Source organism: Alosa sapidissima, chromosome 6 (genome assembly GCF_018492685.1).
Source record: "Alosa sapidissima isolate fAloSap1 chromosome 6, fAloSap1.pri, whole genome shotgun sequence".
NCBI classification, from domain to species: domain Eukaryota; kingdom Metazoa; phylum Chordata; class Actinopteri; order Clupeiformes; family Clupeidae; genus Alosa; species Alosa sapidissima.
This window is the reverse complement of record NC_055962.1, coordinates 10353068-10370710: the sequence shown is the minus strand read 5'-3', so window position 1 is coordinate 10370710 and position 17643 is coordinate 10353068. Positions and strand designations below refer to the sequence as shown.

Here is a 17643-nt window from a genome sequence, read left to right as displayed (position 1 = left end):
CATCATTTCACTGAGGAGGACTGACTCTGGCGCCTTCAGACGATGTGAGCAGGGATTCCTGCGCAGCCCTCCGCTAAGCAGCTCCGTCCGCGCCTCCAGAGGTAGACACCAGCACTCCAAGACAAAGACAGACAGACCTCTCTCACTCTCTCTTCTCTCACTCTTTTTTCTCACTCTCTTCTCTCTCCCTCCATCGGCATGGACAGCAACAGAGGCAACTGAGTAAACATGCATAGTCTGGAGCCTTTCGTCAGGGGTGTTTGGGGAAAGAAAGAGGATGATTCCTGGCTGGAAGGGTGCTTTTGAAAGTGGAAATTATTTTATTATGTGAAAGGAGGCAACGCTCAGAGGCAAGAATGGACGACAAGTACACCTCAAAACTGTCCCCAGCTGTTGATTATGCAGCAGGCATTTACCTGGTGATTATAGGTGAGTGGATCTTTTCATTCAATTTCTTCATTCTTCATTTGATATTTATTCTTATTATTTTTCTTTTCTTTGATTGATAGATAAATAGATAGATAGATAGATAGATAGATACTTTATTGATCCCCAGGGGAAATTCAAGGATTGTGGACTGTGGAGGGCTGTGTTGATATTTGTTCGGGAACATTTTTAATGATTTGTCCTATCTGTTATATACTTTTTAAAACAAATGTTTTGTTTTGATTTGTTGTTGCGCTGTATGTATATATTTAGATGAGATTAGATTCTTCTCAATCTTTAAAAACTTTTTTTTCAGTTGGACACAGAATCATCAAAATGTAAAACATCAAAACATTATAACATAATAAGATAATAAAACCACAGTTGTCACCTTTTTAAAGGAAATATGCTTTCATTATATACATAGAACACCCAAGTTTGTCCAGTTTTATTTTATGCAATCGTTATTTCATTTATCATTTTTATGTTAGCTGGCTCACCTGCTTGTGTAGTGAAACCATTACAGATGACGCAAAGAAGACACATGCAACTCCTTACTCTTCATTGGCTTCCTGTAACAGCCTGAATTAAATTCAAATCCCTACATTTTGTCCTATTCACATTCACTGGATGTTTTACTGCTCCTTGCCATCTTAATTCTATGATCCAGCTCTACATACCCTTTCATCCTCTACGGTCCTCTGATGAGCGCCTGCCATGTCAGCCTTCCGTCACCACTAAGAGGACACAGTTAAAGGTGCAGTCAGGGATTTTACGCAATTTCAAGCCCATAATATTTTTTTGTCACATTCAGCAATCAACTCCTCACGACCGCTAGCTGCTAGCTTCTGTGATTACACTCTTTGGAAATACTGAAGGATAAGCTACCTCGCTGGCGTGTTTTCGTTTGGTCCTTGGTCCTTGGAATCTGCCTTGATATTTATTCTACCTTGTCTTTTATTACTTTTTTTACTACTTTTGCCTTTGCTTTTGCTTACTAATTATTCTTTATTTTTAAATGATTTTACCTTATGTTTTATGTTTTCTTTTTATTATGATCTTTACCTTTTAACTATTCTTTGACTATATTGCCATTCTATGCTTTTATTTGTTATTATTGTTTGGTTTTGTTTATGTAAAGCACATTGAATGACCTCTGTGTATGAAATGTGCTATATAAATAAACTTGACTTGACTTGGTTAAAATATAATGTACTTTTTCTGCAAAAAAAGCATCAGCTAATAATTTTAAATATAAACATATAAACATAAACACAAACAAACACGACTTCCTGCGTAATCCCTGACTGCACATTTACGTAAAACTATTTTCTTCTGTGATTCCTTGTTGGTGCAATGATTTACCTATGCTCTTCATTCTAGCGATAGTTTTGGAATCTTAAAAAAAGCGTCTGACTCATCTGATTACCTGATTCCTTTCAGAGTTGTGGTCTGTATATATGGTTATTATTCTGTTAAATTCTATTTAAGTTATTATTTATATCGTCTTTTTATTTTTTTTTATTTGGGTTATATGACTTTACTTTAAACTGTAAATGCTAATGATAATATAATGCTTATTGATGTCATGAATGGATGAAAGTTGCTGCTTTACAGTAAGAGCTGTTATCATATTATTTCTAATGATTTGGTGAAAAAAGACCAGAATATCAAACCTGCAAATATAACAAAGCGTCATCCACCGTTATGGTTGTGTATGTGTGTGTGTGTGTGTGTGTGTGTGTGTGTGTGTGTGTGTGTGTGTGTGTTACTCAGAAATGAGTTAGCTCCTTCATCTTGGGTTATTTTTCACTCGTGGTAACGGCATGGCCGAATTACACCCATGGCAATCGCCTTTACCAACCTCATTCCAAATCGTGTCATATTGCTTAATTCATTTTAGCCATGCTGTTTTCCCAGGAGAGAATTATTACGTGCGTCCCCAAAAAACCATGGAAATTAGTTATTTCTTCATATACATCAACTTGCGTATGATGGCAAGTGCATAGTGGAAGGCTGTTTCCTGCCCTGAAATTAATTGACTTGCTCTCATTATATTTGCTTAATTTATTTTCAAGGACTTCTTACAAGAATCAGTTCCTGAGAGAGAGAGAGAGTGTGTGTGTGTGTGTGTGTGTGTGTCTGTGTGTGTGTACATGTGTGTGTGTGCGTGTGCATGTGTGTATGTGTGTGTGTGTGTGAGAGAGAGAGAGAGAGAGACAATAAAGATTCATGATTTAATTACTGTTTGTAAATAGCTCCTATACTGTGAAGTGAAGACAGACATGCAAACTGGTCAGGGGTGAAAAAGGTGAGAAGAGCGTGCGAGAAGGGAAATGGCCGTTACGTCACAAAACAAACGCGACTGACATTGAGACCGGTGCATAGTTAACTTAAGAGTAGAAAAATACTCAAAACCACACATTTACAAAGACTACAAAATGATTCATTTACAGAAAATGCTTGTATTGTGGCATACCTCAACAACATATCTCAATAAAAATGGGAATTCACACTGAAGGAGAATAGTGGCATTGAATCAGTTAGTGAATTAGTAAAATGTTGTGTATGGATGTAGTGTATGCAAGGCAATACTGTATAAATGTAAAAATGGCAAATAAACACTATCACATCAATCATCTCACAGTAGTCAACAATGGCAATGTAAGAGCAGTTCAGTTGGATTGTTCAAATAATAAATGTAGAAAAGTCCCTTATGGTATAAAAGTAAATTCAAAAGTCCCTTATGGTATAAAAAATAAATGTAAAACATTTCCAGTGTGCTCCTTTCCTGGGCTCTTGTCCTGGACTCAATTACTTTTTTTTTTTGGCTTGCACCAAAGTGTGCATGGCCTGTTTGCGCTGCTTGAAAGTATGCTTAAGCCTGGCCCTCTTCTCTTCCTCAACTGTCTGTTTTTTTCTGTCCAGAGCAGTGCCAGGTGAGGTAGTCAGCTGCCTCTTTTCAAGCAGGCTCTGCTGCCTCTGTCTTTTATCTGTTGTTCCTGCTAAGATGATATTTTTGCACAAGAAGGCTATATTTGACTGTCTGAATGGAGTTAAAAGTAGATGTTTTCATGTTTCCGCTTCTATGGTCAATGATGTCATTCATAATACTGAAAGAGGACTCTACTCTCGGACCATGGAAAATGGAGAGGCCACATTTAACAAGACTGATGAGTGCAGGATATTTGTCTCTCCTCTGAAACACATGCCCCCACCACTCCACCACACAATCTCGGTCACCAAATCTGGGGAGGGAGACATCAACATTGTACCGTACTATCTCAAGGTGGATATTTTCTGTAGGTACCAAGTGACTCAACAATCGACTCAATGTCTTGAGTTGTACGGCTGCCTGCGAGTGGCCTCTCAGAGATGGGTCCAACGCAGACAGGGCTATCAGGGTTGGGCTGGCCAAGGGAAGTTTCTTTTGAAGATAAGAGGCAGTTGTTGTATATGCATTCTTAAGCTTCTGCAAGAATGACTTCAGTAGCTGAAACAGAGTAAACAGTATTGGAAAATTAATGCACAGGTTTCCCACTTAAGTCATAGTATAGATATTATGGAGATGTGTGTGTGTGTGTGGGGGGGGGGGGGGGGGGTGGTGCAAGGTGCAATATAAATTATTAAATGATTCAGTATAGGGCAAGGTGCAATATAATTTATTAAATTAAGTTATTGAGAATATGGCTGTGTGCAATGACAATTTTTCGTGTATTTACTGATTGTGTTGTGCTTAGAATAGGGCAGTGTGCAATATGAAGCATTGGTCTCTTTATTGATTACTATGTGCAATATTGTCTAGAGTGCAAGATAAAATGAGCTTGTTTCTTGCAGCTGGACATAATGGTAGGCGGACTATATTTACTATCATGTGCAATATTGGCTCTTTTAGATGGTTGGAGTAGTGTGTGTGTGTGTGTGTGTGTGTATGGGTGGGGAGGGATTTGGGCGTATGACTGTGGGGAAGCTATGACTATGTCTATCTATGTTTCTTGTTTTTTGTGTGTCTATGGTCAGGGAGGGAAAGGTAATACATTTTGTGTAGCAAAGTACTTACTGCCTGAGTTGGGTTTTGAGATCTGAAAGTGTCCGTGTCTTGTCCCACGAACAACTGCCTGAGGGACAAAATCATTGCTTCCTGTATCTCCAACTCTGCAAGAGCCCTGGGAGAGAGCTGCGTGAAGTGCTCTGCCTTGACAAAACAGCCCAGGAAAGTCAGGAACAGCTCAAGCTGTCTGTCGTGCAGCTTGTGGACTAATGTCTGGCTACCCTATGTACAGAAAAAATGACAAAAAAGAACACATGCTGTTGAATACAAGTACAATTAACAGTTGCAAGGTATACATAGTAATAATAGAGTCAATACACGGGAAAGGGGACACACGCCATTCCGTTGCTAGGAAGCAAAATGACAACACAGAATAACATTTCAATAACAAATAACAATAACATGTCAATAACAAAACGCATTGAATGTTGTTGCTAGTGAAAATTGCCCGTAAACAGATAGAACATTGCTAAATGAGAAATGTTGCTAGGATGCCAGTCTAATAAGAAAACACCCACCTGAAAAACCATGACATACTCCTTCAAAATGGCCAGTATGCCCATAATAGGCACTAAGCTGTAGCCGCGTCTCTCTCTCCTGAAGCCAGATCTTCTGCGTGACTCTCCTCTTTCGGTCTCTGCCTTGCTGTGTCATGCCTGTGAAAACATAAGCAGAAAATATAGCAGTATTTAGTAGTTAATACTAATAACTGATGGCTGTAATGACTGAAATATTCATACTGTAGAATGAGTGTTCATCATCACCTTTCTTTCTGAGGTCCCCATGTATAAACTTGATTCTGGCCTTAAATGTCTGACTGACACTGCACTCTGCGAAAAGCCTTTCCAGAGGTTTGTTGTATAATTCCTGATCCTCTTTGCTCAAGAATCCAAAATAAAGTACCTTGTACGCTGGCAGCATTGACTGTGTTTCCATACTAGCATCATATGCAGAGAGCCATCGATGTTTCACAAACCCTCTCTGAGGGTTGGATGCAGGAATGCCAAGTATGGCACATACCTCCTTGAGATACATCACCTGACCAATAGAGAGTATGTAACATTATGTACCCTCTACCATTATCCCTGTTTGCTCATTTTTTACACTGTTAAACTTTTTGCCCCTTTCTAGTCCCTTTTTACTAGTATCTATTTAATAAGTAGTTATTTAGTGAGTTACTACGTCTACCAACAACCAACCAGACTAGTCATACATGGCAGTTCTCTAAAGTTTCATTTCATACCTGATCTGGACTCCATTGATGGTCTGTCTGCAGATCACTGAAGAGCTGTTCGAGACTTCTTAGCTGCATTGTGGACATGGTGACAAAAGTCTCCGTCTATATCAAGGAGTCCGGGACAGTGTTTATGGAGTCTCGTCTCCAGGCCAGTCTTACTCCCCCTCATGACGGCACACGAATCAAGTAAACATCTGACCAGGTTTCTCCATGGGATGTTGTTTTCTTCAAAAAACTGACAAATCACCCTCTCCAAAGTAGCAGCATTGGTCTTCAGCATCTCCAGGGACCCAAGATGTTCAACCATCACCTTCCCAAAGTCGTGATGGTGGTAGCAGACAAGCATGGACAGCACCTTAAATTCAAATATTGGAAAAAATAGTTAAGAAAGCAGCCATAGGTAGATAGATAGATAGATAGATAGATGGATGGATAGATAGATAGAATTGTCATAAAGAGAGATCCACATGATCAATGAAGTGAATAAAGATAAAGACAAGGTCCACAATGTGCTGAGGCAATTGACAATGAGTGACAGGGCATGGACAGACCCTGCGATTCAGTTAGGTTTGAGTATGTTTGTAAGGTGCAATATAATGCAAGATTGTAATGCAATGTGTAGTGAAATTAGACCAACCTTCTTGTTGTTGTTCGAAGTGCTTTCATCCACATTTAGGGAAAAGAGAAATCTCCTCATGTTGGCGAAAATCCTATCGGAGAAGGTCTTCCCTAGGCCATATACCATCTTATACGATGCTGCTGTCCGAGACAGCTTAATCCCCTGCAGGGCCACTTTGTCCAGAGCCAGTGTTTGAGCGAGCTCCACAATTACCGGTGCAACAGAAAATGGCAGAGAATTTTCTGCCAGCACGCCAAGAACCATGGCCTAGATCATATAAAAATTCAACAATATTAATTAAAAACGTGTAGTGTTATTATGACCGCCACGCAGCAAAGCGGTGGTCATATAGGTTTAGTCAGATTTTTTATTTATTTATTTATTTTTATTTTTTTCGTTACTATACACCAATGTTACTATACACCAACTGGCCTGTAGGTGGCCGGAGACAGTTTTCTGTGAATATCTCGAGAACCGTAGGGCCTAGGAGGTCCACCTTTTTTATGTATGTTGGTCTTAAGGGGGCATGTCAACCCATCCCATTACCACTTATTTCATGTATAGCGCCACCTAGTTAAAAATTAAAAAGCAAAAAATTAGGTGTTTTCATCACAATATCTCTGGCTGACAAGGTCAAAACTGCAGGAAATTGAAAGTGTAGGATCATTATGACACCCTCTGAATGCATGCCAAGTTGTGTGTACTTTCGTTCATGGGGGGCCTTACAATAAAATAATTTATGTGTACATTTAGTGACGTACACCAACAAGGATTCCCCGGACACTGAAAGACCGGGGTACACAAAACTTGGTGGACATGTACCCCCACATGGATAGCATGGAACCGTCATTTTTCGTTTTGATCTGTAGCCCCCCCGCTGGACTGGACCCCCCGAAAGGAGGGTAGGGCAGACACAGTTCTCTGTGAATATGTTGAGAACTGTAGGGCCTAGGATGACCATTTTTTTCCATATGTTTGCCTCCAGGGGTCATGTTAACCCATTTCAGATACACACACATACATTCACAGTAATCATACGTATGACACATACTCACACAGTAGACATATGTACGCTTGCATGCACAGGCACATACGCAGGCACACACACAAGCACGTACACACACACACACCCACACACATAACATAAACATAACACAAACAATCAAGAATTTTATCAGAATTATGAACAGGCAAGATGGAGGTGCGGTTGTATAAAATGAATTTTACATGTGAAATCTATGAACTAATCATGTTTTGGTACTTGTTGTCTAGCAGATACCAGTGAGAATTGAGTGTGGATAATGCAATTTAGTGAGACAGAATCAAATAGGCCTTTCAGCGTGATTTCTTTTTGTGGAAAAAATGTGCTGGACTGGGCGGCGGTCATATTTTGTACCGCTCTGCGGTTCGGTTACATCATCTGCCAAGAATGATAGAGAGCTGACACATTGAGTAACGAGTAATGAGTAGCCTAATGACCATCACCTCACCATCTCACCACAGGGGTCCCCCAGGGCTCAGTGCTGGGCCCCCTCCTCTTTGCTATCTACACCACCTCCTTGGGACAGATTATCCGTTCGCACGGCTTCTCATACCACTGCTATGCAGACGACACACAGCTCTATCTGTCCTTTCCACCTGACGACCCCCTGGTTTCAGCACGGATCTCGGATTGCCTTTCAGACATAGCTACATGGATGAAGGCACACCACCTCCAGCTGAACCTCTCAAAGACTGAACTGCTGGTCATCCCAGCTAAACCTACCATACACCACGACATCAACATCAAATTTGACTCCCTGTCTGTTTCACCGACCAGGACTGCAAGAAATCTAGGAGTTGTTCTTGACAACCAACTAAACTTCTCAGATCATGTTGCCTCAGTCGCCCGGTCATGCCGTTTTGCACTCTACAACATACGGAAAATCAGGACTTACTTGACTCAAGATGCTACCCAACTTCTGGTTCAGGCAATAGTCATCTCACGACTCGACTACTGCAATGCCCTCCTGACAGGTCTCCCAGCCTGCGCAGTGAAACCACTTCAGATGATCCAGAACGCGGCGGCGCGCCTGGTCTACAACCAACCCAAAAGGGCACATGTTACCCCGCTGCTCATCCAGCTACACTGGCTACCTATGGCGGCCCGCATCAAATTCAAGTCTCTAACGCTTGCCTACAAAGTAGTCTCCGGTTCTGCTCCCACCTACTTGAATGCCCTCATACAGACTTACACTACCTCCAGACCGCTGCGCTCCTCTGACGAACGACGTCTAGCTCTACCACCGGTACGCTCAAGCCAATCCAAACTTTTCTCATCTGTTGTTCCTCGTTGGTGGAACTCACTGCCAGTTCCTACAAGGGCAGGGACATCCTTTTCCACTTTCAAAAAACTCCTGAAGACCCAGCTCTTTAGAGAACATCTACTCTCATAGCAACACTTACAACAAGTCTTACTGATCCTAGCACTCACCAGCCGTTTTAAACTGACAAGTAACTGTTAAAAACAGCACTCACCGACGCACTTATTCTTACTGTACTCTAATGTTTTTTTTTAAACTGTCCTAAAATTGTGAGAATTGTTCTAAAAACTTACTGTTTACCATGTTGTTAGTCGCTTTGGTTAAAAAGCGTCAGCCAAATGTAATGTAATGTAATGTAATGTAATGTAATGAGTAAACTGTAGCTCTACCGTAAAACCTTATAGCGGCGTGGACAAAGGGAATGACTGCTAATGTGTTGAATCTTCACCTAAATAAAGTAAGGTTTAACAGTGAAAAAGTATGTTTATCCGTGAAATTTGTTCACAATATGAAAGTGTAGAGTAGACTGTATACCGTCGACACTGTATACCATGGATTTTCTCGAACTAGCACCGTGCACAAAACGTCTGGTTTCGCCTTGCAGGGTCACATAATGTCATATCGTAAACGTGCTAATTACCAACCATTTCGTTTGAAAATTCTTAAAACAATGATGTTTTTTAATACCTCAAAATAACATTTGCTAAATGAACCTTACATTTCAGTAGCCATAGGTGTGAAGATTTGAACATATATGACATTATTTGTTTATTTTGTATCAATTTAAATCATGAAATTTAAAAGCTATTTCATCTACAAATGTCCATTCATCCGCAGAGTCCCCACAGAATAGCTCGTTGATTAGATGAACTCCATCTTATGTATATGCAAGGTGCCCTAGCCGCTAGCATTCAGTAGAACCTAGCTAACTTAAGACACTGGCATACATAGTAAAGTAGTGCTACGGCTAGTTCACTTTTCTTCAAGACTGTGTTTTCCTGTTTGATACAAGTCAGCAGTCGTTTTTTATATCTTACCTCAAATTTGCTTTCCCACGTTGATTCTCGCTCTTGAAGTTCTCTTCTATCCAAGGCAGAACAGCTATGTGGGCTTCTACAGCGCTTCTCGCGCGCTGCTGGTCAGTTCATTTATTGGCGCCACGCGATGTAGCAGTTATTACCGCGAGTATTCTAGAATCAGAGATGCGTTGGCTTCCAATCATGTAATATTCACGTATGCGTTCATGTTGAGTCAAGATGCACTCGTCTGCGTGTGACAGTGAGTGGGTTTGATAGTTGATAGTGGACTCCCCCCCCAAATATTTTCTGTGCGGATCTGCACGAATCACGTAAGTCACCCATTTCCTATTCAAAACGGCGAATTTCGCCGAAAGGTGAGGAGTTTGCATGTCTAGAAGATCTCCACTAGGTCTTGGTTTGTTACTGTAATCAACCAGAGATCTGCTTTGACATGTGCTATGAACGCTAATGAGGGTTAAGAGCAATGTTCCCTCTAAGCTGCATGCACGCGGCCGCGCAGGCCAGTCGAAGTGGCCGCGCAATAGATTTTTCAGACCGCGCACATTTTTCAGACCGCACAAACGATTTTTTTTTTCAGGGGTTAAAAATCTGAGCATCAAAGGCGATGTAGACGTAAGTTATCTACAAGTCTGAAGTCTCCTCCAAGTGACAATCATGTTATACACAATGAATAGCATGTAACCTACAATGCGGAGCTCCATAGACCATAAAAGAAAGATAAGCTTGCATAATTCACTGGCCATTGTATTCAATTTTGCTACACATCGACGCATAATGGCGGCCAAAGCGTAGCGATGCGTAGCCTTGCGGGCACGTATGCGTAGCGATGCGTTGACTCTGTAAGAGCCTTAAGACTTAGACATGGGAACACTATCGATCTAATTCTCCCCGTAACGAATGAATCCCGAGAGAGACGAATTCTGAGAGCACGATCCGACCCTAAACAAATAAAATTATTAATCGACAATGTGATGCTAGCAATTAACACCAACATGTCCATGTTATCAGTTCAGGATACACGATCATATGGCATATATGGTTTCGGAAGCAAACTGATTTCAGTTAAGACAGTTTTTGCTGGAATCATTCAGCTTTCAGGATGCCCTGCAGAAAACATCCTTGATGCCATTACCAAGTTCTACGCAGACCATGTGCTAAACATGAACAAAATGGTAATGTTTAGGCTACTTCAGATGGTGCTTAAAGGTTGTATCAGCGATTATACGGCTGAACTTCACTTCTGTTGATGTTCGAACAAAACAGAGAGCTAGCTCGCTACTCCCTCCCGTGCAATTGAAACTCTCCTAAACGCGCATCTCGTCGGTTATTGGTTGGAACACTTTATTTTGCCTTTGAGTGGATGCCAACACTTGTTGGCAGCAATTGTTTTTGTGTACAGATCTCGGAGCCTAGGCTGCCTACAGAGACGCGTTTTTTTGACGGCCTGCTTATGAGGCTTAGATCGTTAGGAAAGAAAATAGGTGGAGCTGTGGTGATGACAGGCTTAGCTCCAATTCTCAGATTGTACCTGCATGCTTGTTTGAGGCATATGGAAGAGCAGGCTTTTGAACTGAAACATTACAGACCACATCTAAAGTTGAAAAGGAAGAATGTGTCTCTTGTGATATTGACAGTGCGTTCAAAACACTATGTGTCCGTTTTCAAGGGAATGGTGGCATGAAAATTGAATATGCTTAATGATTGATTAATGTAGCTTCCTATTGTCCAACCATTATAAAAAAACATTGTCCAACCATTATAAAAAATAAAAAATTAGAGGGAACAGTTAAGAGGGCTGATTACATAAGAATAACAAGGAGGTGGAGGTGCGCTCAGATTGTGACTGCTGAGAGCCTTTTCAAGAAACATTCTTTAGTGGAAGGTTGACAAGGGGTTTTCAACCCTTTTTTTTAATACTGGAATGAAATATAGAATAAGTTAATACATTCAAATAGGTGGAGCTGTGGATGATGAACTGATGACAGGCTTAGCTCCAATTCTCAGATTGTACCTGCATGCTTGTTTGAGGCATATGGAAGAGCAGGCTTTTGAACTGAAACATTACAGACCACATCTAAAGTTAAAGAGGAAGAATGTGTCTCATGTGATATTGACAGTGCGTTCAAAACACTATGTGGGCGTTTTCAAGGAAATGGTGGCATGAAAATTGAATATGCTTAATGATTGATTAATGGAGCTTTCTATTGCTTGAGGGCTGGGTCGACGGGTTGTTGTGTGAGCAGTGGGGCGGTGAGATTTGTTTTTTAAAGGTGCAGTCAGGGATTTCACAGGAAGTCATGTTTGTTTATGTTTACGTTTATATTTACATTTATTAGAGGATGCTTATTGTACATTATATTTTAGAGGTAGCTTAGCCCTCCCTTCAGTATTCCCAGAGAAACTCCACACATGATTTCATTTTTGTTTGGGGGACAGGCTGCGTTTGTTTGTTTCTAGTTTTCAGAGCCTGCGCTGCTTACAGAGACCGGGTTTTTTCTTTTTACAGGGTACTCACGGAATGGGCAGCTAGCGGTCATGAGGAGATGATTGCTTAAGGTGACAACAAATGTTGTGGGCTTGAAATCGCACCATTAAGTGTAATAGGGGTTGTATTTTATGTAAGTACTTGCTCTGTTTGAGGGGAACCTTGGTACTGTATGTGGTGTGAGCATTGGAGAAAATATAGAAATGTTAATAAGGAGCGTTAAGCCTCTCTCGGTGTGTGAATCTGTGTGTGTGTGTGTGTGTTTTTTTGTGTGTGTGTGTGTGAGAGAGAGAGAGAGAGTAATAGAAATATATGATTCTTTCTTCGCTGTTTATCCCAAATTTGACCGGCCACCCAGACCATTCTTCCTCGTCTTAGGGTGTGACCTCACAACCTCACTCCTCTCCCATATCAGTTCTCGATGTGAGTAATATGACATTGTGCAAATATGTGTGACGTGTTAAAAGAAATTGTAAATCAGTACCCATTGGTGACATGGCTGAGCATAGCTCTTCGTATACTGTAGTATGACAATTATTTTTTTATGTATATGAATATGTGTGTGTGTGTATGTATGCATGTTTGTGGATTGTGATTCTGGATTGTGGAGGCTTCAAAACCCCATTGCTTTCACTGCGTCCACACATACAGTACTATTAAATCTGCCTCTAAATCTCCAACACATGGGGGAGGGTGGGGGATGAAGATCCAATTTTCACAGCCCTAGGTTCCATATCCTCCAGCTGCAAAGCCGCCACCACAGCTCATGCATCCACGCAGAGGCAAACAATAATGCAAGCTACAGGCGCGTCATACAGAGTCACCGTCAATGGCAAGACACATCTCTGACCCAGCCGGCCAGCCAGCTTCACCAAAGGCAGAGCGTCTCGCTGACGCACTAGGTGTCGCAGCATCAGGGAAAGTGTTGCTGCAGCGTGTGAAGACCAACAGCCTGATCATGCATTCAGGGCTCTACACTAACATTTTTTTCCAGGAGCACTTGTGCGCCCAAGTTAAAAAATTTAGGAGCACAGACAAAAATTTGGGCGTACAGTCAGTTCTGTACTTAACTTAAACATAATCTAACATTACACTGCAGCTAACACTTAAACATGCCAGTGCAGTGAATTCTTGCGAATATTAAGAATTCCTACATTTTGTTAATGTAAAATAGTATAATACATTGTCATATTTGCATTTAGCCTGTATATCAAGTATCCTGCCAAATGTAGGCTAATTTATTTATTTGTGAATCCATCTGTAGCTAATCCAAATATGCCCATGGTGACCTATCTGACTGCATACTGCCTACTACTACTACTAAAACAGTCCATTTTCTCTTCCACAAAACCCAACATACTGTAGGCTAATCAAGGATATATATATTTGTTATACTTTTACTTTTTATTTGAAATATCTGCATTGATGGGGGCAGTAGGCAAACGTTAGGCCTACTTTCGTTTTGCACTTCAGCTTGTATTCGGTGTAAACAAACAAGCATGCGTGGAGGCCTGGAGTTGTCAGTAGCGTTCTACCTTTGAATAAAATGGGAGTATTACGGGAAGCTACTTTTGTGCCTGTTCGCTACAGCTATATTTTGCATATTGCAGCCAATACGTCAACTGGGCTAAAAGGCATGTTAGGTTACCTTTCCTTCTCTCACTGCATTCTCAGAATCTCATCCTGTTCCTCCTATATCCGATGAATTCATTGGATAGAAGAACTAATTTCTTCAATCTTTGCATCTTGGCTGGCTAGTCTAACTTTCCGCTTTTTCTGCGCGCTCTTGGATTTGATAGAAGTGACTACTAGCGAGTCACAACGCGAAACTGCTAACGTTGATGGGAGGTGTAGTTTTTATGCTGAATTCGCGACGTGATTCAATGGTGTGCACCAGTAATGTTTCTTGATGTTGCGGTGTATTTTGTAGACAAACATTGACATGGTTAGAAGTCATTCGCACCAGTGCGCCTAAATATTTTTTTGCACTCGCACGCCATCATTTTTACTTGCATGTGCGAGTGAAATGGGCGCACTGTAGAGCCCTGCTGCATACTGTATGGCCCTGTCGTCTTCCATTATCCCTGTGCACTCCTACCCCTGCTTAGGCCCAGCTGTTGGGGAATGGTTCCCCAGGACTGCATACTGCGTCTGTCTGGACATGAACATGGAAGGTCTGTGAAACAGATTTACTGTAGCCTCAATCTGACAAGATCCACCACAGTAGCTTACATACTATGAAGTGAGAACTGTAAGGGACTGTTCGTTATTTATAAATGGGCCCACCGGAGGGATTTTGGGTGCTTCAGGCAAAAGTTGCATGACCCTCCCTTGCCTGCTACACATTTAAAAAACAGACATGACCCTCCCCAGCCAATTGTCGGTATCTTCCGCCCGTGCTCTTTAACGCTATGAAAACACTCTGACCTTGGCTAACGTTACAAACTCAACCTCTGCTTTCTGATCTTACACATCACACTCCACCAAGATGGTGGCCATTTCAGTAGATTTACTCACTAACATTGTTGTGGAAACACAATAAGCATGGAAACTAAATGCACACTTCCTGCATAACTGCATTAGCCTACTTGAAATAAGTTACTTATCTAGTAAATAGTATTCACATGAAATAAAACAATAAAACATTGAGACCATTCAACAAAGGACACTGGGTAATAACAAATTCAAGACATGGACTCGTCTCTAGGCTTCCTCAGTCATTGTAAAGCTGCCGAAGCTGACGTCCAAAACTCCATTTCTCCGACGAGCGTCAATTTGGGAGCTGGCATGCTACCACTCCTTCCTTCTCAAATGACTTGAAAAGGCTGTTTGCACAATTTCACAAATAATCACAGGGACCAAAACATACCTAACATGGCAACTTTGTCCGGGTTTATCACGTATTTTAACTTTTCCCCGCTGTCTTGCCGTTTTAATATTTTCCCGTAGAATATCCCATATTCTGTGTTGTCCTGTTGTTACCCCCTTGCCCTTCCAGCGAAACAGATGTCTTCAAATCATCGTTTTGCTTGCTTGAATGCGAACTTAGAGTGATGTCAACCTATTTAAGTTAACGGCGTGGTTGTCATGAGAGCACGATTCGGCCGTATGTCAACGTGCGCACCTGCCTATACGGCTACTCAGCTACGAGTAGACAAAGAATTTCCCCTGTTTGTATATTCACTCCAAGTTGGCCTACCATAACTTACCAACTCTACACTGTAGACCATAAACTGGCTATTTATATGAAATAACCAAATGTATTTGTTCAACTTTATGAAGCAGAATTACGCACTGCTACTTGGAACGTAACACATTTTTGTTTGCGCATGAGAGAATGACAGCGATTAACAAATTGCACTTGTTGCTGGTTACCAATATATACTATATATATTTTTTTGCAAACAACAAAAACAGAAAGGATGGCGACAGCAAAGCTACAGGAACAAGGTAAATTGGTAGAAATGCTTGTCAAAACGTTAGGAGCTGGATGTGTGGATGAATGAAGCACAAGTAGGCTATATAGTCTAGGTGAATTTTTAAAAGAAATTAACCCTGAAGGCAAATCATATCCAGGCTCAAAAATGTCCCATAATGCCCCAAAATGGAGAAATCCAATATGGCCGCCGCCGCCGCCAGGTCAAAATCTAATTAATCACTTATATTTTGGACTGTACAAGGTAAAAACCTGAATGTAATGTGCTTTTATAGGTTTTCACATATAGGGAATTCAATGTCATGCTCAGATTTAAGATCAAGACTAGAGAAAATGCTTGAAATTAATTTACATGGTTAAAATTGTTGTCTCGGATAATGAATAATTCATGAAAAAAGAGGACCATAAAACAGGTTGATGGCTTTCTGAAGAATTTACTTGAAACATGTTTAGAAACAAAGTTGATTACCATATTTTAACTATCTATTTATATTATTTACCTGTATTTATCTATTTATCTGTATTTTAACTATTTATTTAATAATGCATATTTTCCTATTTATTTAGTAATTAATCAATTCTATTCTATTCAATTCTTTAAACTTCTTGGTATGAAGAGGTAGGCTACACACTTAGGCTATCCTAATCATCCTCTCTCCTCCCAGCAGTGTTCGGACAGGTGCTGCTGCAGCTGCATGACTCCATGCATAACATGCCACTTTTCCTGCAACTGCAGCACAGGCTTAGACATCCCTTGAAGCAACCACAGGAGGTGATCTCCTTACAAGCTTTTGGAATTGGTGAGAGATAGTAGCTGTGGCACTAACTGATCATACACATTTTGATGGCCATGATAAGTGTGTGTTGTGTTTGGGCCACCAACATGCTTTCTTGGCAAGGGACGCCCCCCATTGTTTTATTATGCCTACACACACAAGGGAAGCCCGTTGTCGTTTTTTCTCTGGTAAACGTGCCGGTTCTCCTGTTTCCGAGGGGCCGTCAAGAAAGATGGCAAGAGTAGCCAGGGGGCTTGAGGAGTCCTCAGCAGCCTCACTGTTTTCTCTTAGCACAAGGCCTGCAGTTCTCCAACCTGCTCCTCCTACCAGTCCGTGTGAGCTGGAGGAGGAAGATGAGGAGGCCATTGTGGACGTTGAGACTGATCTCTCGTCTGAGGGAGAGGAGCTTCCTTGTGGACAGCCCTGTGCAGCCAGCCCGGTGGGAGGCGAGCTGGCCCGTCTGTTTGAGGAGGTCGTTGGCAGGGCATCCAGGGCTTTTGATATTCCCCTTCCAGAGAAGCCCCCTGCCTCTGCGTCTAGGTTCCACACAGACATGACTGAGCGCCCAGTGGCGGTGCTCATTCCCCTGCTACCAGACTTTAGTGACTTGGTCTGTCGCCAGTTTTCCTCCCCAACTTCTTTTCGTAGGTGGTCTGGCCAGGCTAAGGTGCTTTCCAACATGCACGGCGAAAGGCTGATTGGTTGTGGCTCACTCCTCCTAGTGGATCCAGCTTTAGAGCCCCTCTTCTCCTCTCCCAACTCCCTCTTTGGTGGTCCCTCCTGCCTCAGTGCCAATGGCAGGACTATGGAGGCTCTGCTGGGTAAGCTGCATAGGCCCATAGCGATGCAAGTCCGCCTGGCTAACCTCAGCTCTATGCAGGAAGGCTTGGCTGGGATCCATGGCTTATGAGCGGATCCATGGGTGCTCTCCACCATGAGCCATGGGTACCGCCTGCAGTTCAGGACCAGACCCCGTGTGGGTTACCTTGATGAGCAGTACCATGCACGTTCAGACCTTACGTGCAGAGCTGTCCACCCTCCTGGACAAGAGGGTGATAAGGGTAAGTCAGGAGTTCAAACCCCCAAGCGGGGTTCTTCTCCCGTTATTTTCTTGTACCCAAGCGCACAGGGGACCTTCGTCCTATTTTAGACCTCAGGGGTCTCAACGTGCACCTCCGGTCCCTAAGGTGCAGGTTCATCACAGTTCCGAGGGTGCGGCAGGCCATCAATGCAGGGGACTGGTTTGCTACCATCGACCTGCAGGATGCTT

General features: G+C 41.9%; 1 protein-coding gene and 1 long non-coding RNA gene across 2 annotated transcripts in view; one reads left to right on the top strand and one right to left on the bottom strand.

The window, feature by feature from the left end:
* Nucleotides 1–209: 209 nt before the first annotated feature.
* opn8a (opsin 8, group member a) overlaps nt 210–17643 on the top strand; it is a 43580-nt gene continuing 26146 nt past the window's right edge. The window contains exon 1 of the mRNA XM_042095869.1: nt 210–429. Coding sequence (XP_041951803.1) covers nt 357–429 — 73 coding nt within the window. The 5' untranslated portion in view covers nt 210–356. The remainder of the gene's footprint in view (nt 430–17643) is intronic.
* On the bottom strand, nt 3130–9828 carry LOC121711107. Its single transcript, XR_006032243.1, has 7 exons — nt 9674–9828; nt 6352–6600; nt 5721–6069; nt 5242–5515; nt 4996–5133; nt 4487–4699; nt 3130–3919 (listed from the first exon to the last, which is right to left on the bottom strand). It is a non-coding gene; the product is annotated as an uncharacterized LOC121711107 (long non-coding RNA).